Source organism: Heteronotia binoei, chromosome 17 (assembly GCF_032191835.1).
Source record: "Heteronotia binoei isolate CCM8104 ecotype False Entrance Well chromosome 17, APGP_CSIRO_Hbin_v1, whole genome shotgun sequence".
Lineage (NCBI taxonomy): Eukaryota > Metazoa > Chordata > Lepidosauria > Squamata > Gekkonidae > Heteronotia > Heteronotia binoei.
In genome coordinates, this window is record NC_083239.1 from 22241263 (window position 1) to 22266991 (window position 25729).

Here is a 25729-nt window from a genome sequence, read left to right on the forward strand (position 1 = left end):
CTGGGCTATTAAATAACAGAAACCCATTCTGTTTTGGGTTTCTTTCGCAGCATCTGCACTGGAAATTAACTCTAGGACCTCATGACCAGCTCATGCATCTCAAGAAGTGATCTCCAGCCTATGAAAGCTTCTTTAACAATATTTTCGTTAGTCCTGAAGGGTTTGTCAGGGATCTTGTTCCATTATCAGCAGCCCCATGATCTGACTTAGAAAGACACCACTGTGTGATCTAAATCTACTAGGGGATGCCTGTGTTGTAGCAAACACAAAAAAGATCGGGCTTCTTACTGCCCATGTGGGGTGGGGGAAAATCCCTGTGTAGAGGTAGGAATCAAGAGGCCAGCTTAAATCAAGATCCAGACGAAGCAGTAATCAATACATGCGGAGTGGGTAAGAGCCACTCTCAGTGACTGGTGGGCAAAAATCTAGCACAGAATAAAATGAGGTAAGTGGATACAATAGGAAGTTGAAGAATGGTGATTTTCAGGTTGCCAACAGAGTCCTGGTGGGTTGAAATATTCATCCACTGGCTTCTGAATGCAGCAACGTCTGGTGTCAGATTTGTGTCCATTTATCTTTTTACACAGACTTGTTTGTGGGAAGCAGAAGCATGATGGGTGGTGTCAGGGCTTTTTTTGTAGAAAAAGCTCAGCAGGAACTCTTGCATATTAGGCCAAACCCACTGAAGCCAAGTCGGCCGGAACTGTGTTCCTGCTCAAAAAAGGCCCTGAGTAGTGTTACACATGCCATTGGAGGTTGAGCCCAAGATAGGATGGCTAATGTTACTGGGTTCTGTGTAGATCCTGGAGCATCTGGGCTTGTTGCTGGATATGCTCCCTGGGATAATGTCTCTGTTAGGCAGACTTCATTCAAAGGGTTAGCTGTGCTAGTCTATTGCACGAAATAAAAAAAGAAGTCCGGTGGGATCTTAAATAGCAGCAACGTTATTACAGTATGAGCTCCCATGAGTCAGAGCTGGCTTCTGCAGATACTTATTGGAAATAAATCATTTTGGAAACTTGTGTAACAAAAATCAGAGAAGGGGGAGGGGGGATAAGAGGAATTGGAGCAGAGGCGGGGTGTGGGGGTGGGTTTGGTTTGAATCCTGCCATAAATCTTCTAGGCTAATTCCTTGTGTAAAGATGTAGAATGGATTTGGTTACTACACATGATGAAGAGAAAGGACAGCATTTCTATCCTCCCCTACAAATAAAGTACTTGATGAACACACGAAGCTGCCTTACTCCGAAAGAGACCGTTACTCCATCAAGGCCTGTACCCAGGGCCGGCACTAGCTAGTCTGACACCCTAGGCAAGGCTAACTTCTGGCACTCCTTCTGCATTGATAATGTCACTGGGTCACATGGGGGGGGACCCAATTTGGCACTCCCAGAAGGCCTGCGCCCTAGGCGATTGCCTAGTGGCAGAGCCGACCCTGTCTTTACCTGTCTACTCAGAGTGGCAATGGTTCCCCAAGATTTCCGGCAGAAGTCTTTCACATCACCTACTGCCTGGTCCTTTTAACTGGAGATGCTGGGGATTGGACCTGGGACTTTTAGCCAAGCAGATATGCCAAGGACCAGCATAGCTAATCAAGAAAGCAGCAGCCTGAAGTATATTTGCCAACACGTTCAGAAGAGCCAATTTAGTCTCCAATAATGGGTCCTGCTGAGCTATAAGAAATTATTGTCGGGGGGGGGGGGGGGAGAACCAAGTCTCTATTAGGTGGCACACTGTTGCCAGGGAGCGACTGTTTGTGATTAGGAGACTGTTTGTAAAGGAGAGGCCCTGAAAGAAAAATACCTCGTGCCTAGGCCAAGGTGGGCAGCAGCTCCACCTTGATAAATTTGAGCAGTCTGTTTCGGCGAGGTCGATGGGATATGTAGTCCTTTTTCTCTTAGGGATCTTAGGGATCACCACGAGCAAATCCAGATATTACACTACACCTCCCAAGATGCTCTGCAGGAAAACAGGCTCGCCACGCCTGACCCCTGCAACAGGGGGCTAGGCCTCTTTGCCCTTGAACGGGATGTAGTAAATTTTATGTAGTTATTTATATGATGTATTTAATTCATTGACATTTAACCTGCCCAAACAAGCAAAAGTACACTTTCCGCTCAGCTTCCTAGCTCCATTCCCAAATCCTGAGAAACACGTCGCTCGATCACAGTCTCACCACGGCTTTGAATCTCGTGCAAGCCTTTCCTGGGAGTTGTAGTCCTTCCTCTGCAGGAGCCTCCGCAATAGCCAACGTTTGGCTCGGCAAGAAACGACTACATCTCCCATCAAACTTTAGGGTAGTTGTCGCTGACGAGAAGTCCAGGTAATGGGAAGAAGTCTGAATGAGGAGCTGGGGGTACGGGATTATTCTGGAGCAGGCGGTCGACGCCAGGCGCGTGTTTTCCCCTAAGCATGCTGGGAGTTGTAGTTTTCCCTCCGGCCATCATCCATTGCTGCCAAGGGACATTTGCCTTCCCAAGAACTACACCTCCCATACGCCTACCCATAATAGCGTCTTGCGCGCGGAGTGTCTGGGCCTTTTGCTGCTGTGAGGCGGTGAGAGCGGGTCGCAGTGAGTCGTGAGTCGCAGTGAGTCGTGTGGTTATCGCCGTCGACCCTCGAGGTTGGGAAAAGATTGTGAAGACTTTTTTCTTTAACCTCATATCTCAGGACCGGTGGAAGGGTGGTGGCGCAGTGAGGCCTAGAGGAGTGGGGAAGCGACGCCTGCGGGGGTGGTGGTGGGGGGGAGAGTCGCAGGTCTTGAGGTAAACTGGTTTATGGTGGGTTTGGGTGGAGGCGCCGCTAGGCCAGGCCATCAGACCAAAAACTGCCGAGCGGCCTGGTCCCAGAGGGAGCGCCAAGACTTCTCTTTTGGGCTTGGCTGCGGCCTTTGGGCCTACCCTTGTCCTCGGCGCCCCGTTCACTTCAGGAGCTTCTAGAACCCTGGGCGGGTGTCGATTTATTTCCTTTAAAAGAATCGTTACTTTTAAAGGTTTTTTTTTCTTGAGGGGGTGACGACAGTTTGTGCAAGCCCAGCAGGCGAGCTGGTACGGGGGGGGGGGGGGGCGAGAATCCCTGCATTGCTTTGATTGTATCTGGGTGCGCCTGTATTATGACTCGAGGATGGAATTTCCTGCCTAATCTTCAAGTACTTCCCCTCGTCCCTTAGAATCTCCTTATTCCAAGAGTCCCGGCTGTCTTCGAATCGACAGCATGCAGGCCAGTGCAAACTGCCATACTAACTGCTGTTCAGACTCGGAATCGTAGCTAGGGACTGGGGGGGAGGGGGCCGTGGGGCACCATGGAGGAGGCCCTTTAAATCATGAAGGGGGCTGGTGAACTCTCCTGCCACCCCTGCCATGTGATTTAGAGCCCATGATTTGTGGGCCCTTTAAATGGCATAGGAGGGGCAGTGGCTGCTCCTGGGCGCCCCTCTTGCACAGCTTAAATCGTGGGGGAGGGGGCAGCCCTGGGATGGGGGGAAGGGCCCCCGAAAACTGTCAGGGGGCCAGACCCCATGGACCCCTGGTTAGCTGGACTTCTGTCTACTACATAGTCAGAATCCAAAAGAGCTCCAGCAGGAGAAGAGATCTTTGGGGGATGGGCTTCAAATGGCTATCAAGAACCATACAGAAGAAGTCTGGATTCTGTGTATGTGAGCTGGTGGCCATGGTGGAGGGGTGGATAAGACAGAAGTGCTTAGCTGGTCTATGAAGTTTCAAAACAAGGAGTGCAAGTGAAGAATAAATCCCTGAAAAATTTCTTTCTGGCATGAAGGGGGTAGCAGGAGAGGAGACCAGCCTACACGAAGTCCCCTGTAAAGTTATTTTGTAGAAGGTAGGCAGTAGAGAGACTGCTGCAAAAGTTTCACTGATCAAGCTTAAGTAGCAAGACTTCATCCACTGAGAGCCAGTTTGGTATAGAGGTTAAGTGTGTGGACTCTTATCTGGGAGAACCCTGTTTGATTTCCCACTTCTCCACTTGCAGCTGCTGGAATGGCCTTGGGTCAGCCATAGCTCTTTCAAGAGTTGTCCTTGAAAGGACAGCTTCTGGGAGAGCTCTCAGTCCCACCCACCTCACAGGGTGTCCGTTGTGGGGGAAGGAGATAAAGGAGATTGTAAGCCACTCTGATTCAGAGAGAAGGGCGAAGTATAAATCTACGGTCGTCTTCTACAGCACTGCCATGCTAGTGATAAGTTTAGAATTTTGCTTTCTGAACCTCACCTTTCTAAAGCATAGTGAGAACAACAAAGGGGATGAGAATAGAATAGCTGTGGTATGGTTTGTGTTTGTATGCATTTTGATAATGGGACCCAGAAATAATTTGTGAGAAGACAGCAGTTTCATTCAGTGCACTTAAGGAGAAGTTTGGTCTTTGTACACTTTGTAGTATGAACTGAAGAGACCAATAAGTATATCAAGTGATTTCCTGATTGTTGTGCATGTGCATTCATAAACCAAATTCACAATGACCTCAGAATTATACGTAGAATTAATACTGTATCTTATAGGAACAGAACTGGCATTTGTCTTTCAATAACAAGTGGGAAAAGTTAAAATTTTAGAGAATAAGGTGTTGGGGTTTGTTACTTTTATTATTTATTATATTTTTTGCCTGTTGTTTGAGCACTGGTTTCAGGCTTAAACCCCCCCCCCCTCCTCCCGAAAACCTCCAGTATATGCTAGGTCTTGGTTTTGTAGTTGTTTTTTTCTCCCTGGAGTTGCCTACCTGGTAACTGGAACATGAATAACTACACATTTCCTACTTCATCTATAAGACAAAATAATTTCCTTCTTTGACACTGTGGTGCTACAGGCTTCACTGATGTGCTAGTTATTCACTTATGGTTGCTTTTTTCTTAACATACCAGTTACTGAAAATGGATAGATTGTATAGAAAGCTAATATAGTGCAGTGGCTAAGAGACTAAGTTATGCATCAGGAAATCCCTGTGGTTACAATTATGCCTCTGTCAGGAGCTAGCTAGGTGGTCTTAGGCATTGTTGTAAGGGTTCAGTGAAAGAAGTTTAGATTGTTGATTCACCAAAAAGTTAGGTGATGTAGTATTACATGGATTCTATTGAGGTACCCTTGTAGAAAACTACAGTGTTTATACTTTCAAATTTCATAAACATTCAAAATACTATAACCTCATACATCAAGTAATCATGAACTGAATATTTGAAAAGTAAAACAACTTTGTTTACTATAGAAGCATGGTATATGTTTCAGTTTTCCCCAGAACTTCTGTGTGTTGCCTGAAAAGCCAGGAAAAAAATGGGAGTTCTTCCCCGCCATGACTTCTAAACTCTGTTTAGGATGGCACTGTAAGCTACTTAGAAATATAAAATTTCAGGAAGTTAAGAACATAAGAGAAGCCATGTTGGATCAGGTCAATGACCCATCAAGTTCAACACTCTATGTCACACAGTGGCCAAAAAACCCCAAAGTGCCAGTTGTGAACCTCCTGATGGCACTTGGGGGTTTTTTGGCCAATGCGTGACACAGAGTGTTGGACTGGATGAGCCATTGGCCTGATCTAACATGACTTCTCTTATGTTCTTAATTTCCTGAAATTTTATATTTCTAAGTAGCTTACAGTGCCATCCTAAACAGAGTTACACCCATGTATTCCACAGAAATCAGTTATTTTAGAAGGGAGTAACTGTTTAGGATGATACTAGTAGACTGAAACAGAATGACTGGCCCTAGGTTATGTAGCAACGTTTTCTTAATTCTTATAATTCAAGTAATGATCTTACCATCTTTGAATCAGTATAATTGCTGTTATGAGGTAGCTGTGATCCTTCTCAATGCTGTTGTTTTTGCTACAGATATATAATTGGAAATAACAGTGATTTGTGTTTTAGTACCCTGATTTTTAAAAATAGGGAATAGTGACAAAATCTGAAGGGAAAGAATTCCTAAACCTCTTCAGTGATATTTGCAATCTAGTCCTACCATTCTTTTACTACAAGACACAGCCAACAAAAGTGAAATTCTACCTCCTCCTTTGCTTGTCTGACTGCTGCCCTGGAAGGTGTTGTTAGATGCAGTCTTGGGTCATAACATGTTATTGTGTTGACTTCATACATATTCAGTACAGGACGACTGAGATATCTTGGGAAAGATGTAGCAGGAAATAAACTTTCAGATTGTTCTATGTTCAGGAACAACTGATAACTAAAGACTGTGGTAATACAATAAGATCTGTTGCTACATTTTTTATTATATTCCCATTAATATTTAAAACTTGGATTTTATCTGGAAAACCAGATATACGGTGGTGAATGTGCTTTCTTATCTGTAACAATGAAAGTTGGAAATAATACAATTTTGCTTTATCATAGTAATAATTATCATATGGCATTGTGTATATCCTGAGATTGTCTGGCAGCCACAAATTCTAGCTCTTAGCATGTTAATGGCAAGCTAGACTTGTTTTGGGGGGCTGTGAGAGCTCTGAAAGAACTGTGACTGGCCCAAGGTCACCCAACTTGGCAGTTATCAATGGAAGTACGAAGCTTATTTTGTCTTGTGACTTAAAAATAATTGTGTATTAAGTTGTTGTCACTTGTTTATTTGTAGAGCTGATTTTACAGCATTCAGTGTTGGTTGATTATTTCAGCTGCTTCCTATATTTCTAATATTCAATTAAATGGAGTTATGAAAAGCAATAACCAGTATATTTTCTACACCTTTCATCACAGCTTTAATAATATTGAAAGAAACTGAAAAGTTTAGGATTAGGTTTTGCAGCAGTAATCAGAAAATATGGTCATTAAAATACAAAACCCTGAAGGCTGAAATATGAATCTTGCTGTTACAATTTTAGTCAAGGCTGTGCTCAGACTTTCTTCTGAAAAGTTTTCAATTGAATGTTATCAGTTTCTGTTGTTTGGCTTCTTAAGCAATAAGCTGTTGCTTCTAGGCCCTGATACTTCTTTTCCTAAGGGTTCGGTTCCCACAAGATAGTCAGAGGCTGAGCTGTAAAGGAACAGTGGGTTTGGGGCTAGCTAGACTTTGTGATCACTGCAGTTTTTATAAGAGTCACATGGTGCATTTGGTTTAAGGGGCTCTTCTGAACTCAGATGCTGGCATGGCCTAAAGTTAATATCCAGGCTTTAAAATAACATGGCCAGAACTCCCCCCTTCTTTCCCTGAGAGTAGGTACTTTGTGCTTTGTCATCACTCTCTCTCCAGCCGTCTTCCCAGCATGCCTTTCCTCACATGAAAACTGATAGCCTCTTTCCTGAGCATGCTCAGATGCAGTACGGCACTTGGAAATCTCTAAAGGCTAGATGTCTCCTTCTCCCTGGGATTGTGCACTGGCTTTGTGCCAGGGCCTAGATGTATTTTAAAAGGTTTGTTAAATGAGACTTGCCATTTGTTGGTGCCACAACTGTTTCTAAGGGTTAAGGGGGACTGTGTGTTATACAGACTAATTTCTCCATGATCCTTTGCCAGTCCTTTAGTGTGTATCTACCAGAGCCGTATTAGGTGCCCTTGATCCAGTCATTTGTTACGATGTTCAAAGTCTGATCCACATGACAGTGCAGATCAGTGTGATGGTTAAGGAGATTTGTATCTGTGGTTTACAAACAACAGTATAAAATCTGGTGTAAATTTCTTTGCTGATTAAATTTTCTGTTTTTCGTTTGTGGAGAGTACCTCAAACTCCCTCTGCTTTGGGTTTGCAGATGGTTTTATGCTGTTGACTCTTTATTACTATATAGTGGTGGGCATATTCAATCAGTTGAGTGATGTACTGTCTAAAATAGGTTTGAGTGTCTTTTGCTATGAAGCAGTCACATTTAGAATCCCTCCTTAGTTTGTCACGTCTTTGGACATAAACTTTATTTTCCAGTGATGGACTGAATTTACAGTTCTCATTTCCACTGCATTGTATGTGACATCCTTTTGGAAGTTTGGGGTAAGTGTTCTTTCCTTCCTGATCTGGCATAATCTCTTCCTTGTGTCTGAAAAGTATCCATTGGGTTTGGATTAGTTTGGCACAGTAAAGGGAACCTTGTTAGCCTTCTGTATTTTGACTGTTTTGGATTATTTTGTGCAGTTGGAATGGAAATAACATTCTTAAAATGTATAAAGCCTCTTCTGTGGCCTGATCATTGCCAGAAGCATAGCTGAATGACTAGTGTAATCTTTTTAGCTGGTGGAGTGGTTTTTTTAAAGAGGCAAGAAAGTATATCCCTGAGAATTGTTTTTGCTGGTTTTCTCATGTAGACCATGCGCACTGTCTATTCTGATTTTTTAAAAATTCTGTGGGATTCCAGATACTTGCCTGCATGCCTGTATGTTTGTGAATATTGTTTTCAGTGGCTTCTCTTTCAGCAGCTTCCACTATTTCCTCAGAGTTTTGCTTATAAAGTACATTCCTTAATCTGTTGTTATCCCCTTTGAGAGTTCTATCTTTGAAAAATAGTTAGGAGCTCCTGGGCCACCACATTGGCCATCATACTTTTAAAAGAGTAATGGCTTGGGGGGTGTATAGTTCACTAAGACTAGTGACTATTAGTTGTATCACTTGGCCAGCTTGTCCAGAGCCCCCACTAGCTCAACAACTTCACCATCTAATGGAACTTTTTGGGTCAACTGGCATTCCAGGCAGGATATGTATATAATCTGGCCTAATCTACCCACAGTGTTCTGAAGCAGCTAGCTAGGACTGGTCAAGCCATCTGAAAAAAAAATTCTGGGAAGTTATTAGAATGTGGATTTAATTCCTCTAAAATGGCACTGTCTAGAAATGCAGTCACTCTACATAAAGGCTATGCTAAAAGGGCCATACTGTTAACTCTTCTATGTGATCTGAGCAAAAAGGAACAAAAGTGTGTGTTCAGATACAAAAGTTTGTGTTCAGATACAATAGTACTCCCTTCAAGAGTTTTCTTTCTGTATGAGACAGCAAATCAATTTTAGCATGCTTATTAACATACAAGGCATGAAATGATTTTGTGGTAGCAGCTAGTCAAACCCATAAATAGTGGTTTTACAGTTATGCAGTCAGCTAGTACTTTTACCTAGTGCACACACATGTCCTCTTGGCCTCCTGGAGAATATAATGCTGAATAAGCTACAACTTTAAAAAAAGATTTGTCTTGGTTTTTCAATCTGCTTTCCTGCATACTGTTGTTTGCCAGTGGTAAATTGTTTTCTTGGCTTAAGAGCTTTACATTCTGCTTTTTCCCTTGTGATTGGTCATTTTGAGATGTGTTGTCCCCATTTTACAGATAGGGAGCTGGGTTTAGTTGAGTATAAGAAGGACCCAACTTTCCAAGTAAACTGACCCCAGAGTGCTTAGGGTTAGGTCTTAAGATTGCCAAGTGAAAAAGAACAATGCTCACTTGAGGCTTTTAATTGGAGATGGAAAATTGCATAAACTTGCCTCAGGGGAAACGGATGAGGAGGTTGTTGTGGCACACATACTGTTAGCTTTAGTAAGAGGAAACTGTTGTTCAATAAGTGTGCCTTCTGTATGACAGAAAATTGACCAAGTGTGGGTGATTTCTTTTACACAGAAGCAAACATACTAAAACAAATGGCATAAAGCAAGGCTAAACTTTAAAAGTAAAGGCAAAACAATGCTGACTTGTCTCTTATTCAGTCATGAGATATCAGAAGCAACATAGGTCTCATTGGGCAGATGATACAATGATACACAGAAGCTTAGGGCTACATTTAATCTCTGTTCAATGATAGGGTGAGAAGATAATGCATGGGGCGTTTCCAGGATGCATAAAATTAAACCATCCTTTGGGACTAGAACCTCCATAGACCAGTTGGAACAGGTGGTGACTTCTTGTTTTGAAAAATCCAGCTGTATTAAGAGAGGAGTTGTCTGCAGTGAGGAGGAGTGTTTGGCTGGCTGCCATGGCTGCTGACTGGGACCTTTGGGTTTTTCTGTGTTGAACAAAAGGTGTTTTTCCTTTACAGGCTCTTTTTTTAGAAGGAAAAAACCTTTTGTCATATTGATTTGCAGCTATTGCTATGATAAGGCAAAAGGAAACTGCTTGCCTTCACGGGACCCTGAGTTTGCATCCATCCGTTCAAGTTAAAAATAAAAGCACACAGAGTATCTCCTGTTGCATCTCTGTGTTAATAACTGTATAGTAGGGTACACAAGCAGTTTGATGGACATAAAACACCCTTGAAGAATCTTGCTTTGTTTTTCTTACTGTGGCCTTAGTATGGGGGTTTCCTTTTCTGTTAGTTGCATCTTGTTAATGTACCTTGCTTAGGTGAGGGCAAGATGAATGTAGGGCTGAGGACTGTAGTGTGTGTAAAAAGTAGTTATTGCTGCTTGTTGACTCTCATGACACCATAAAACTGATTTATTTCAGAGCAGAAGCAGTTAGAAGAGTGAACTGGTTCTGTCCAGCGTAATTTCTCCTCTAGTTTGATTCCTTAATCTGGCTGTTCTCTTGGGAACTTCCTTCCCTTGGTTAGTGGCCCTCGGCTTGGCTTCCTTGTGTTAGTTATCTGGAACTGTTTTGTCTGCCTGCTTTCTGCTGTGTAGCTGCTTGCTTCTTGTGGTGTGCTGTAGATTGATGGTGGATGAAAAACAGAATTAATTTAGTGACCTTCCAGCTCTAGCATTCTTTCCTGTTAGCAACTTTGTCCCTATAATTTGGCTGTCTCAAGTTAGTGGTTACTTTTTCAGTGTGCAACACCCACCCACCATCATTTATGGATAGTTTAGAAAGACTTTAATATCCAAATGGCAGTTGTCTCATAATAGAAATGGAAAAATTGAGTTGTTTAGATAGTAGGTAGGTGTGAAAGATGACTGATACTTGTGTGCACTTACTCCTGCCTATGATAAGCAGCAGCAAAACATGTCTCCATATGCTTTTGAAATGGCAACAATGTGTACTGTTTATTTGGAGGACCAGCACTTTTCTTCAAGACATTTTCAATTCACTCTGTTCTGGAGATTTGGAGGGGGGTGTCTGAGGACACTTTTCTGGGTAACTTGGGGGGGTATTGTTAAAAAGCCCATCAAATATATATTTCTCTATTGGAATGAAACTGGGAGAGATAGTATAAGATGCAACTATTTATCTGCAATCCTGAGGAAAGCCATAGGTCTGTAGAAAAAAATCTGAAGTCTTAAATATAAATACATAGGGATTTAAAAGCACCCCCAAATAATAGCCCAGTGTCTGTACCATTAAGAAACTGTAGCTGTCGCTGGGCAACCACAACAGTATTGTTAGGCTTCAAGCCTTGGTTTCTGCCAGTAAAAGGCAGGAAGAGGAGGGCAGGGCTCTTTCCAGGACTGTGGTGTCCTTTGAGTGAAGACTTATTGGGGCCAGTTGCTTATTGCTCTTCAGCAGCAGGCACCCTATGAAGCACAGTGTGATATAATGATTAGAGTTACAGACTAGGATCTGGTGACCCAAGATCAGATCCTTCACTCTTCCGTGGAATCTTTCTGAGTGGCCTTGGTCCAGTCACACACACTCAGCCTAACCTGCCTCATAGGGTTATTATGAAGATGAACAAGAAAAAAAAATGTAAACTGCTTTGGGGAGAAAGGCAGGGTATAAATGTAGTAAATCTCTGAAATTCTGTTAATGCATGAAGTGCTTGACACAATTATACAGATCCCCCTGAAAATGCTAGGGTGAAATGCAAATGGATGGTATATTTGAATAAAACAAGTTATTCCTTCTGTCTTACAGAACTTTTGATTTCTTAAGCCTGAGGAGAGCATTCCAGGCAAAAACTGTGTTGTCTGAAGGCAGAGAAACTGTCAAACAAGGTAGGCTTGCTGCAGAGCATCACTTTAGCATCAATGGCAAGAAAAGTTTAAGTGTGCTTTGCCTCATTTCCATGAAAAGTATTCTAGCATTTTCTTGTTACCACTGCCATTTTTAGTATCTTATGGAGCTGTTCTATTTCTTTGTGACATGCTCACAATACAGTTAGTTTCAGATTTTCTTAAAGCTACTCTGAAATCCCTGTGTTTTCTGTTTCCTTTGTTTTATGGCTTATGAAGTATAAATGTTTTAGTGGCCTATGAGGCATAAACCTATGCTGTGAAATTACTTGGGATTTCTGAGGAAGAGAGTCCATTATGCTATGACAGTAATATTTACAGCAACTTTCCTTTTTAAAATTCCAACATGCTGTGTCACTATTCTCAGTAACTTTTACATCCTGTACTTAGGCATTCGTCTATTAAACTTCCTTCTTGTCATGCTTGATTTTTTATTAGCATGTCATAAACAGAACGAGAGTATCACCACCTGAAACACATTGCCTGTATTGATGGTGCTATAGGTTATTTTTGTTAAAAAAGAACAACTGCATAGCTAAGACATACAGCAGTGGGTGCTGGTATGCATAACTATGGGAAAAATCGGTCATATTTCTTGGAGCCTTTGGAAATGGTTATAATAGAGCCATGGTATGAAAACATGAGAGAAATCCGCAGGAAGTCTGTTAGTCTAGCCCAGTTGCATTCATATCAGCTTGGTGAGCTAGGTTAATATTTTTATCCTCATATAACAAATGATTGGAGGCTGAGACTTAGAGAATAATGGCTTGTTGATAGCCATATAGTGAATTGATAGACTGAGGTAAAATTTGATTCCAGGGCTTGTTTATTTATTTATTGAATCTATCAGCTGCTCTCCCCTGTGAAACCGGACTTAAGGCGGTATACAACATAATCCTATCAAACCAATTAAAACCAGGTAAAACGGTAAAAACATAGCAATGTAACTATGGTGCTAAAACACCAGCAGCACCGCTATCTCATGGGGGGAAAGGGCCCAGAGGTGAGAGTGCCAAGACAGGACCATCATTGTCCCCAATTGAACACCTGGCAGAAATCTCTACCTTGCAAGTTCTATAGAAATAGCACGTCCCGCAGGCTGTGTATGTTGTTCTGCAGAGAATTGGAACTAGGGTGCAAAATGCCCCGGGTCTGGTTGAGGACAGCTGGATGTCTCTTGGAGCAGGAACCACCAGGAAGTTCTGATCTATTGAGTGTAACACTCTTCTGGTATACCAGGAGAGGTGGTCGAATAGGTAAATAGGTCCCTGACTGTTAAGAGTCTTAAAGGTCAATACCAAGACCTTGAATCTGATCTGGTACTCCACCAGAAGCCAGTGCAGCTTACGCAGCACAGGAGGAATATGTACTGTGTGCAGTGTCCCACTAAGGACCAACACCTTTGCATTCTGTACCAGTTGGTCTGGGTCAGCCTAAAGGGTAGGCCCATACAGAGCGAGTTACAGTAATCCAGTCTGGAGGTGACTGTTGCATGGATTACGGTGGCTAGATCAAGGTGAGACAGGTAGGTGGCCAGTTGCCTGACCTGGCACAGTTGAAAAAACACCAGTCTGGCAACCTGTGACCTGGGCCTTCATAGTTAAGGCGGCATCCAAGATCACAGCCACTTTGAGCCGCTCTGAGCCCGCTTTGATGGGGTAGGGCGGGATATAAATCAAATAAAATGAAATGAAACAGCCAGCCTCCTGATGGGGGTGCCGATATCAAGGGCACACTAGCAAGAGCCAGGGATTGGCACTCCAGGATGGAACCTCCACGTGCCAGCTTCAGAACCTTCATCTTAAGAAGGAGTCAGTCTCAACTGGCTCTGTTTTAGCCATCCCACCACAGCCTCCAATCCTTCTGCCAGATGTTCAGGGGCTTATGTCTCTTATGTCAGCCACTCTCTTATGTCAGCTGTATCACTTCATGGATGTGGACCATTTCAAGTTACGCATAGGGAGGTGCAGCAGATGAAAGATGCCCTTAGCTGTCTCACTTTGTGGCAATCATAAACCTTCAACCTTAGCTCTGCTGTGGCCAAGTTGGCCAAAAAGGTTACTTAAGTCAGCAATTGCACTTTTGAGTAGTCTTGGAAATACCATTGGGTATTTGGATATCTGGATATATATCTCACTGAATGTAGCACCTCTTAATTTATTGTGGTTTTTAAAAATTTTATGTAACTGTTTTAACTGTATTTATTAACTGTATTTTATCATATGAATTGTATAATAATCATGGTACACACCATGTCTTGTTAGCCACCCTGAGCCTGCCTCGGCGGGGAGGGCGGGATATCAATAAAATTTATTATTATTATTATTATTATGTTGCAGGGTAGAAAGGTCTTAGTTACAACTGGACAGAGGATATAAATCTGAAGGGGGCTGTGGACTGAGAGGGAACAAGGTAGTAGAAACTAAAGAATAGGTGATTGTATTAATGGACAAAGAACCGTTTGGAATGGCCTGTAAACTGGGTTTGCAGAGTTGTTTGAAGAGCTGTAGCTAAACTCTTAATCAACCATTTTGAACAGAATAGAGAGCTTCATTTTCAGTACATATCCTGATGTGCTCTTTTAAGTGGTTTATTTTTGCAGTCATTGTCTCTTTCGCAGAAAAGGAGACAGTGAAAGCATCTTCACCATGCAATTGTTTGGGGAATGCATATTCCATATAAAGAAAGATGAAGTACTAGGTTTCAGTGAGGGTACTCCCGGGTCCAACAGGCTTTCAGGCACAATCAGCTTGTCGTGGGTACTCCACGTTCTAGTTGTTCTTGGGAATATTTTCCTGTAAACAGAATTTAATGTGAGCATTAACTCAAACAGCAATTGTCTAAGGTTCTTACTGTATTGCAGTGATTTTCTGTGTAATATTAATTGCTGCAAATGCAGTGAAGCATCCACATGGCAATTTTCCATGCACATTCCTTACCTAGCTGCTACTCTGCCCCCTTCTCCAGACCTTTTTTAGGCTTAAATAAATCCAACAGTTTATGTATCACTAGTTTCTCTGAATCCCCAGCTTTTGTGTGTGTGCTTTTAAGCCAACAACTGTGTTTTGTTGCAGAAGGAGAAGATATATCTCCATAATGAAAAGGGTTGGCGATGTAGGGGTTTTAAATGGAAGCTGGGAATTTAGAGGAACTAGTAAAACGATTGTTATACTCCTTTAGTGATATGCCAGTTAGCAATTAAAAGCAACAACATGAAAAAACCCTCTGGTGGTGGGGAGCGGATTAGTGACCATGGCAGGTGGGAGTTGAGGAAGGAAAATGCTGCAAAAATGCGAACCTTTCTGCCACACAGCATAAAAACACACATTGGTCTTTTAAAAAAGGTTGTAGCAAACTAGATTTGGGAAGTTGCAGCAAAGAGAGAAAAAAAGCAGAAAGAAAACGATTAGGGGATGATATTGTGTGAAACCAGATTAAATTAATTTTTCTGGCAAATGTCCACTTAGAACTGACCCCTCCCCCCTTGACCCTAGGGTGTATTTCTAGAATGTTAAACAACAAAAAGTTATCTTTGGAACCTATTTAGATTCTTATCTTTTTTTAAATCTTCCTCACATTTGTATCCTTCTGGTGAGTGCTAGGGCTTCAGAATATAGCTGACTTGTGCAGGAGTGGGAGGAGAATGAAGATTTAACCCTTGACAACACAGTATCTGAAAAGCCCAGTCATAATGTTGCTTCACTCCTTATAATTGCTAGGGATGTGTATGGGAGTGTGTGGCAGAACTGCCATGATACAGGTATAAACCTCCTGATTTTTCTTTGCCTCCAGAGAAGCAAAAGTATTTATGGTTTAAGGGGATCACTCCCTGGAATTAAGTCAGTGTATGCTTAACAGCACAGAACTTGAGCTGCAGTTTGCTCTTTGTATGGTGAAAGTGATGAGCCAGGCCAGGTGTTAGCTTTATAGGGTTAGGTTTGCAGCACAGCCCTGCCAGAAATACAGGGGGAACTTTTATGGCCTTCACTGAGGATTACTTAAGGTATGTGACTTCCCCGTTCTGTTTCAAAAACGAGCCGGGCATACAAGGGAACTGGTTTTTCTTTTTCATTTGCTAACTTGAATTAGAACTGTATCTGGGGTGAGTATGAGGAGATGAGTGTTGTGCTTTTTGTATGGGTTTTAGGTGTGCTTTGTTAAACTATCAATAAGAAATCTTGAATGATCAGGAGACTTTTGTATGTGAAAGAGTAGATCTTGCAGCTTATTTGTAGCAGTGTGTTGTTTTGCTCTCATTTGCAGCCACAGGCTACTTGTTCAGTTGAAAGTGGCTGTTTAAGATTTTTCCAAGCAGCCCAGGTGTAAAACAAAGCCAATGAAAAGTGCCTCTTGAGGAGTTTCATCAATCTCAGCTTGGTTATACCTGGAGCATTGATGACTTTTTTTTTTTTTTGGCCCGGATTTGCTAGAAAGATGGGGGTTTGTTCCAGGTAACTTGCTACATTCTGCCAATGCAAAATGTGATTCTTCAAAGACATTTGATTCTGCAGGGAAATTCTTTTCCATTACCAACATTTGAAACCTTGGAATACTTGGAAGGACTCCTGATTTTATTTTGGCTGCAACAGGAGTCCCTAGTGGCTGCTTGATTATGACAAATGTATAACTTGGTTTGCCAGGGCTTTTCACAGAGTGTCAATACCTCATCCTTAGAGCTAGTGTGTACGTGTACATTTGTCTGAGAGGGGAAGATTCAGCTGTGGCAGACTGTAAATTTTGTGTCTGTTCAAATTATATGGGAAGGCTTCAGGAAGCTTGGACAAACTTGCATATTGTGAGGATAGATTCAGGTGGGTAGCTGTGTTTGGTCTGAAGCAGCAGAACAAAGCTTGAGTCCAGTGGCACCTTTAAGACCAACAAAATTTTATTCAAAGTATAAGCTTTTGTGTGCAAGCACACTTCCTCAGATACAAGGGAAAAAACCTTATACCTTGAATGAAACCGTTGCATTTTGTGGTTAGACACTATAAATGGCTTTACATATATGGACAGTAAGAAAAGTGATTTTTTTTCTGTAATGAAAATGCACACAAGTACCAAATTAACATTCCATTTAAAGAGCTGTTGGATTTTTTGTTTTGTGTTTGGGAAGATAAATTTTTAGAACAGCCAAGTGAAGAAGCTTGAATGTAATAGACCTTTTTGTTTATCTTTCCTTTTGTGTTGACAGATTTAAGTCAAGGAGATAGCAGGCATGTCAAAAACAAATAAATCAAAATCAGGATCCCGTTCTTCTCGTTCAAGATCTGGATCACGGTCTCGGTCCAGGTCTTTCTCAAAGTCTCGCTCACGATCCCGGTCTCTTTCACGGTCGAGGAAACGCAGGCTCAGGTAAGTGCTGTTGATTGCATCTAATACTGTTACTTGTGCACAAACTGGAGCTGTCCTGTAGAAAGCCCCTTGCTGGATTCCATATTTAAGCATTCTGTGGTCTCAAGTTACTGCTTTTGTTGTCTGCCAGCTGATTCTATTTTTGTAACCTTTCCCTCAAAATGGCTCTTGCTCAGCCACGTCAAGAGTAGCTTTTTAACCCTAAACCTTTCCACTCTGTATTTTAAATTCATTGGGAAAGATTTTCCAATACTTGGCTTTCTTTTTGATTTGGTAGTTGGTAGGGGGTCTGAGTGACTGGCCAGTTTCTGACACTCTTGTGACTTTGTGGAATGCAGTAAATTGTGGTAGCATGGTGAATAGATAACTCTGAAGAGATATTAGTCGAGTATTTCTTGCCCTGTGCCTCGCTAAGCAGAGGCAAAGTGTTCAAGATTTCAGGTTCAGAGCTGTTGTATCTAACCTAAATTCCTTATCCTTCCACTTCTGATAAAAGTAGAAAATGATATGGTAAAGCTGGTGTGTGGATTTTCTGTGTCTCATGAATATCCTTGCTTTGAAACTTGGGAGAAGGAATTAATTTTTAATATGTTTCCAGTTACTCCTTAAACCTGGAGTCACTTAAAGAAAAACTGAGTTGTTCTTTATAATCATCAGGGAGCAGTTTTCTGGCATGTCTTGCAAATTGAAACCTCACATGTCTTTTTATTTTGCTGATTTGCTTTTCAAGAACACTTTTAACTACAATTTGAGGGGTTTTTTGGTAAATTTACACCCATTTTGTTTAGCTGAAATAACTGTAAAGGGAAAGGCAAAGACTGAATTCTGCTGGGCTGGAAGTGCAAGAGGTACTGTTAATAATTAGTGTGTGGTTTTTGAATAAGAAAAGAAGAACAGCAAAATACTATTCAGGGGGTTATAGGAGAAGACACAGTCTGATGGAGGAGAGGAGCTGAAAGACAAGAAATCTCTTTACAGCAGGCAAGAGCATTGAGAAAGGTCTACCCGTAGGCTGGGTATGTCCGGCTGAAGTCAGGAGAGCCGTGGTAAATGGAGTGTCAGCCTGGCATGCAAAATGTCCCTGGCAAAGGTCAGCTATGGATCTGGCTTTGGTTTTGTGAATATCTTGGCTAGGAAGCAAAATGGAAGAGACTGGTGCATACAAATCATTTGGCATGAGCTTAGCACTCTGGCAAAGGTAGGTTTCACTTAGCCTCTTGTAGCAGGAAGAAATAGCCATTGCTGTTGGGTGTTAGGATTGGGAGACTGGGAATGGCTTTTCTGGGAGCTTCCTGTTAACTCTGTTTCAAATCTAGTTGCGTTCTGAGGGGTTAGGAATTAGCAGGTGGCCTCACTCTTTGATTCCATCCCCACAGCATGGTTTATGAACTTAATATGTAAGTGTAGTGTTGTAGTTCACTGAAAACTACATAGTCCAACAGAAGTCTTTGGAAAACAGCACCCCATTCTCCACCTGTCGGCAGTGTTTGCTACACATCATGTTATGTGACCTTTCAGATGATTTCTCATGAAAGTCTTTCACAGTTTTGGAAGGTTAATTTTTCAGGTTCTGTGCCCCTAAAGTGGCAGAATAGATTTTGGAAGGAGCAGGTCCCTCGGTAGTAATTGGTAAAGCAATACAGTAGCCACCTGGGGACCAACTCTTGCACATACTGTTTAGTGCTTTCTGAACACATTTTAATTGGCTCATTTTCACCACCTGCACCAGGCTGTATGCATGTCTGTTCCTTCTTAGGTTGCTGAAACTGTTTGCGAATGAAACAGTATTTGAGGTAAGTTGCTTACCTTTCTGCAACTCAGCAAAAGAGACTGCATTAATGCAGGAGATGAGAAAGCAACTTCTCTTGTGTGAATTTGTTCTATATACTTTTGGTGCTGGCAAACATTACTTTTACTGTCTTAAAGCCTGCTTTTGTTTGACTGAGATTTTTAAAAAAGATCTATTTAGCATATGGATGTTCTTCTCTTTCCCTTTCCATTCTCTCAAATCCCATTTTTATATATTCCATTTAGCCCCTCTGTAGGATTAAAATCTTACTCCTAGCCATATTAACAACCCATTTGAATTAATCAAGTTTCTTCTATATTATGCAAACACTTTGTAGCATTTAATCTGTGGAAATTAATCCTTGTTATGAGCACCCTGTCTGTGGGGTTTTTAATAGTTCAGATTTTGTACTTGTTTTCCAACAAAGAGATTTGCCCTGCAGAACTGCATTTTGTAGCTGTCATGTACAGAGTACCCTTTGCGTGCTTGATAGTTATGTCCATGCTTGTTGTAGCTTGTGTTTTAGCCTTTCTTTTGCTAAAAACCAGGTGTAAATTTCTGCTATCTTAAAAGGAGTTGTTTTATTGATGGAAGAAAACTGGTTTCACAGGCAGTTTTAAAGTTCTTGGCTGTTTACCTCCCTTTCAAGAGCAAAAATATTGCTTGATTAGATCTCCCCATTTTTGTTGTTGTTGAGAGATCTTTTTCTTGGAAACCCCATCTTTTTATGACAACCATTTTATCTGTGAAGGAGGGCTTTCACTAATTAGCATAGGTAAAAATTGGTAAATTTAAGATACTGGTGGCTTCTGTATGATTTGTCTTTTGGTGCAGTAGCCTTGAAAGGTGGGTACTTTGGGAATGGTGCTTTGGGTGGGGGGGTGCCTAGGTGCCCAAACAGCAGTCCTCTAGGTAAATTCCAGTCTCAGCAGAAGTAGTTCCTTTTGTCCGTCTGCATTGCCTGGGATACCCTTTGAGTATCGGAAGGAAAATGTCATTTTAATATGTACTGAAGTTGGAGATAGGCAGCGGGGAGTAATGCATACAAAAAGGTGCACATTATTATTTTTCAGTCAGAAAGCTGCAATACTAGATACAGCAGTTCCAAATACTGTTTCTTTTTCTCAGTTCTAGGTCCCGTTCGAGATCATATTCTCCATCTCACAACAGGGAGAGAAACCATCCACGAGTTTACCAGAATCGGGATTTCCGAGGGCATAATAGAGGTTATCGGAGGCCCTATTACTTCCGTGGAAGGAATAGAGGATTCTATCCATGGGGCCAGTATAATCGAGGTGGCTATGGAAATTACAGATCCAACTGGCAAAACTACCGCCAAGCTTATAGCCCTCGTCGGGGTCGTTCACGGTCACGGTCTCCCAAGAGAAGGTCTCCATCACCAAGATCTAGAAGTCATTCTAGAAATTCTGACAAGTCTTCATCTGATAGGTCAAGGAGGTCATCTTCATCTCGGTCCTCCTCTAATCACAGCAGAGCTGAGTCCTCCAAGCGTCGATCTATAAAGGATAAGAAGTCCTCTTCCAAGGATGCCCGAGGATCTCAGGGTGCTGGAGACAGCCAAGGAGATGACGCCAAGGAACAGCCTTTCTCAGGAGGAACTGCCCAGGATGCCAAATCCTCAGAGGGGTCAAAGCCTTGGCAGGAAGTGGGCACTTATGGCACAAGTTCAGCATCAAGGGCCTCCGTGACAGAGATGAGTCCAAAAGAGCGTAGCCCAGCATTAAAGAGCCCCCTCCAGTCAGTTGTAGTGAGGCGCCGGTCCCCCAGGCCAAGCCCACTTCAGAAGCCCAGCCCAACGTCATCCAACCCTTCTCAGATGGGCTCGGCTCTGCAGAGCAGCAGCTCCTTCCAGGCAGGCTCACATCAGTTTGAGCATAACTTAGGAGGCCTGAGTCCAACAAGGAAGAGCCCTGTGTGCAAAAGCCCCACAACCATTGGTTCCATTTATGGGGCATCTCAGAAGGAGGAAATGGGATCAGCCTTCTCCAAGAGGCAAGCTGTCTTGATTCCTCCTGTTTTAATTTATTGAATGTTTATCTGACTTTTCAGTCCATCAGTCTAGCGTGGTTTGTGGTTATGCTAAGCCTAAGGTTAATAAAAAAAATTGGGGGAGATGTGTTACAGAAACAGTGAAGTAACGTCAGTTAGAGCAGATAAAGTATTTTAACAGGATATAGTTGGTTATTTGGACTTAACTTCAATGGGATTTTGATTTCTTAAGACATTTCTAGGTTTCTCATTGAATGGCAGATTGCTGAAGATAATATACACGATGACATAAAACTTATTACAATGACATAATCAAAATCGTATTTTTAAAGTCTGGAAAGCTTGGTAAGGGAGGAATAACCAATTAACATAATTTTAAAAGCCTTGGCAAATAACATATTAACCAAATGGCCGAAGGCAGATGGTTGAGTAGCTTACTGGGCTTCCCCAGAAACAGGTGATGCCACTGAAAAAGCACCGTTCCCTTTCAGTTCTGACTTCATTAATAGAAGCAACGGAGTGAGGACTGGGTAATACAGCTTCAGAAATAACGATCTCTTCTATTTATTTTTTTTTCTGGTTTTGTGTATAATTTTTTGCTAGTTGCTGTAGTATGAAGTGAGGATATCTTTCGAAGAAACATATATGACTTGCTGCTGCTGAAATCAACATAGAGCCTTGCCCATAATTGTCAGTAGTATAAATGGGCTTCAAAAAGGGTTAGAAAAATGCTTGTAAGATTAGATTCAGGTGGGTAGCCATCTTAGTCTGAAATAGTAGAACGAAATTTGAGTCCAGTGGCACGTTTTAAGACCAACAAAGTTTTATTCAGGGTATAAGCTTCCATGCACGTGGCACACTTCTTCCATGATCTGAAGAAGTGTGCTTGCACACGAAGGCTTATACATTGAAAAAACTTTGTTGGTCTTAAACGTGCCACTGGACAAAGTTTTTTGTTTGTAAGATTTGTGATGGCTCTGTATCATGGTAGCCAAATGTCCAGGCTCATTTTCAAAGAGGTGAACAGGGTCAGCAGGTGAAAATAGTTCTGCACCTTGTTCTGCAGATGAAAATAGATAGATAGAACAGTGTTGCTCTGTTCCAGAATGACAGGTGTTCCCATCTTAGAGGAGGAAATCTGTTCCTTTAATTTCTGCAGGTCAAATGGGGCGTGAGTTTTTTTGTGTACCTGGTGCACTTTTTAGATCCATAGTGCACAAATGTTTCCTCAGACCTCTTTAGAAGTAGAGGAAGTTGGAAAAAATGTACATCTCAGATTTTCTGGTGTTGCCTTCTAACTTCTAGAGAACAGGTTTTTTAAAAAAGAGAGAAATGAAGAAAGCCGAATTTTCAGGCACCATCAGCATCATTTTCTGTAGCAGGAGTTTCCAGTCCTAATTTTAGAGATGCTTTATAAAGCTCTGAAAAGAATGGGCAGGATTTTTGCCTTCCTCTGGAATCCATCTGTGAGCTCAGCTTCTGGCAAATGCTGGTGACAGCTGTGCAAAAGCCAGCCTGCATATCCAGCAAAATTAAGCAGGTGGAGTGGCAGCTGGTACAGATTGCTTGAACTTTATTATTTGTTTTCCCAAGCTCAGAGTTCAAGAAAAGCAGGCAATAAAACCATTAACTTGCTAGGGAAATATAGCTTTGTTTTTCATAGTTGTCTTTATTTGATCCCAGTGGCTTCAAAAGTCCATTTCAGAAGGAAGGATATTAATTCTCAAATACTTTGCAAGGGTTCCCCCCCCTCTTAATTTTGTGAGGTCATTCACCATCACCCCAATATAGTAAAAAGTCCAGTAGCTCTTTTAAGACTAACGAATTTTATTGTAGCATAAACTTTCAAGAAAAAAAGTTATCTTCATCAGATGAACGCTGCATCTGATGAAGAGAGTTGTTTTTCTCGAAAGCTTATGCTGCAATAAAATTTTTTAGTCTTAAAGATGCTACTGGACTCTTTACTATTTTGCAACAACAGACTAACATGTCTAACTCCTGGATCCATCACCCTAATGTGCTTTTGAAATCCATTTTAAGTTGTCATTAAAAATATTTTACCCCAGCATGGTAATTTAAATATCCTGCAGTTACCTGGGGATTTGCCAAGCTTAACAAGATTGCTGGTTTTTTGTGTTCCTCCTACCGAATGAAATATTTTCCCCGTTAACCTTTTTGCTTCTATTTGTGTTTTGAATTATTCCTAGCTTCCCTAGGAGACTTGCCTCCAAAATTTGAAGTAGCTTTTGAGGCTTTAATTTCCAGTGTGTGTTACTTTAAAAAGCACAGCAATCCAAGGTGAAAATATTGATGGGTTAATTCTCCACAAACAGGTTTGTAAGTGACCACACAGGTGGGGTAAGACCTTTTGCATATTTTCCCCCCTTCTAGCTGTGGAAATAGGTTCTTTGCTCATGTTGCAGTTCTGTTTTATTGGTGGTACTTAAGTTCTGTACATCCACCTTACATGACCTGTTGTGAACAAATCTTCCAAGCATTCACAGATGAAAGAAGCTAAACAGTAGTAACTTTATCGTTGACACAAGGTGCCTCCTTACAGTTTTGATAATCAGCTTTCAATGTAATGGTTCCTAACCTGTGTATATTCTGTTTCTGTAAAATAGGTACTTGGAAGAGCAAAAGTCTGAGAATGGGAAAGATAAAGAGCAGAAACTGATGAGTGTGGAAAAGGAGAAAATGAAGGAGAAGGGAGGTTTCTCTGAGATGGGATTAGCAGATGGTAAAGCAAAGCTGGATCCATATGCTCCCAAAGCTGATCCTGAGAAGGTCTATCGTGGAAGTCAGTCCCCAAAGCGCTATAAACTCCGAGATGACTTTGAAAAAAAGATGGCCGAGTTCCACAAGGAGCACTATGGCAAAGATGAGGCAGATGAGCTAGACAAAAAAATGAAGGGCAAAGGGCGAAAGGATACCAACTTTGATGAGGATGAGGATGATGAGCCCAAGTTTCTGTCTAAGACAGTGTCCGCCTCCAGTAAAAACCAGGAGGAAGATCGTGCGGGCAAATGGGAAGGCCTGGTATTTTTGCCCGCAGCCAAAGATAAACAGAGGAAGGCAGAAGAGATGGAGGAAGACTCCTATACTGAGTCCAAGAAAGAAGAAAGGCAAGCTGCCAAGAGAGCAGAGACTGGGCACAGAGGCTTTGTCCCAGAGAAGAATTTCCGAGTCACCACTTACAAGGCTGGCCAGGAAAAAAGTGCTACCTCTCCTCCTCCAAGAAAGGCCTCAGAGGGTAGAGAGAAGGCAGGTGTTCGGGGAGATGGCCTAACCACAGGGAAGTCCTCCTTTTCAATTACTCGTGAGACCCAAGTTAATCTCCGGATGGATTCTTTCGATGAGGATCTTGCACGGTGAGAGGCTCAGCTTCTCTGTCTTTACAGTGGAATGAAAGGCAAAGAGATGGCGGGAGAACCAAAGTGGACAAACCACTTTGTACTGGGATAGACGTCTTTAGATTCTCTTTAAATAGACAAGAAACTCTTTTTTTAAAAAAAAGGCGTCATAGGACTGTGGTCAGATATCAAATTAAGCCATGTTTTTGTCCCTAGTGATGTGTCAGTAATCTTAAGATCCAAAATCAAAGTAGATGTTATGAAACTGAATAGGCAGCAAAGAAATAGGTTTAAGTATAACAATCCCAGAAGGAAGAGCAGAAAGGTACCTGAGGATGGGGGAAGAGAGTTCTAGTTTCTATCAGGAGTGGGAGAAATTTTGCCCTGTGTAAAAGTTTCTGTGTAGAACTAGCCATGCAGAGTGTCAGCAGGCACAAATTCCTCTGAGTTGTGTATCAGCAGGTGAAACTATCAAGTTCTTAGATTCTTTTTGTTAATGGTACTTCAGATAATGAGTTTGCTCAGTAGATGAACCTGCAGATAGTAAAATGTCTGTATTGTGGTGTTCATCACCACAATACAGACATTTTACTATCTGCAGGTTCATCCTATATTTAAATACACATATTTAAATACACAATCCTATATTTAAATATAAATTTAAATATATTTAAATTACCATAATCATGCAGTAGTTACAAAATACAAGAGAGCAGGTCCAGAAAATAATGCCTTTTTTCAAAAAGGATTGCAATTCAGTATTTTTGCTGAACTGCATAGATTTTTACTTTAAATCTGGACATGCTAAAGGTAACACAGATGTGCCTCTAATTAGCTACTTGGCTAAAATGTAAAGTCTATATGTAAGACATTAAATGTTGGACCAGAGGAATTTTTGTTGAGCCATATTTGTTTTTATTCTTTTGTTCATTGGCTGTGACTTATGAGAGCCTTTTGTTTTTCCTCTACAGTTACCAGATTCCATTTGCTTAAATGACATTTTTGCTCCTATAAGGAGTGTGCTTTTTAAAGTATTTTAATGCACTGCTTGAAAGAGATTGTGAACTGAAAATATGACCTTTTAAATCTAAATAATTTGTTAAAAGATCTAAAACAAATGTGCCAAGAAATTCCGAAGATTATTACTCCTTCACAGTATTGGGTTGGGGGATCTATAAAAAAATAGCATGTGGTAGCTCCGGTAGTAGCATTGTTACCAGTAAGCCTTTCGTGAGTCAAAAACATTGCATGCCAAGTAACTCAGCATTTCAGGCTCCCTTTATCTGGCACTCCTCATGGATTCTCAGCTATGATTCCCCCATTACAGGACCATCTATCAAACAGTTTTCCCACAGGGATTGCGTGATGCAGAAATAGTGCTTACAGGGATCTTGGGAGAAGCACAACCAGTTAACTTTTATG

The 25729-nt window shown here is 41.6% G+C and overlaps 1 protein-coding gene across 2 annotated transcripts in view; it reads left to right on the forward strand.

The window, feature by feature from the left end:
• Positions 1-2513: 2513 nt before the first annotated feature.
• Positions 2514-25729, forward strand: part of THRAP3 (thyroid hormone receptor associated protein 3) — a 34299-nt gene continuing 11083 nt past the window's right edge. The window contains exons 1-5 of one of the 2 annotated variants that reach the window (XM_060258512.1): positions 2514-2623; positions 11706-11785; positions 16995-17155; positions 20073-20957; positions 23579-24325. In XM_060258512.1, coding sequence (XP_060114495.1) covers positions 17019-17155; positions 20073-20957; positions 23579-24325 — 1769 coding nt within the window. In that variant the 5' untranslated portion in view covers positions 2514-2623; positions 11706-11785; positions 16995-17018. The remainder of the gene's footprint in view (positions 2624-11705; positions 11786-16994; positions 17156-20072; positions 20958-23578; positions 24326-25729) is intronic. The other variant, XM_060258513.1, reaches the window with a different exon arrangement.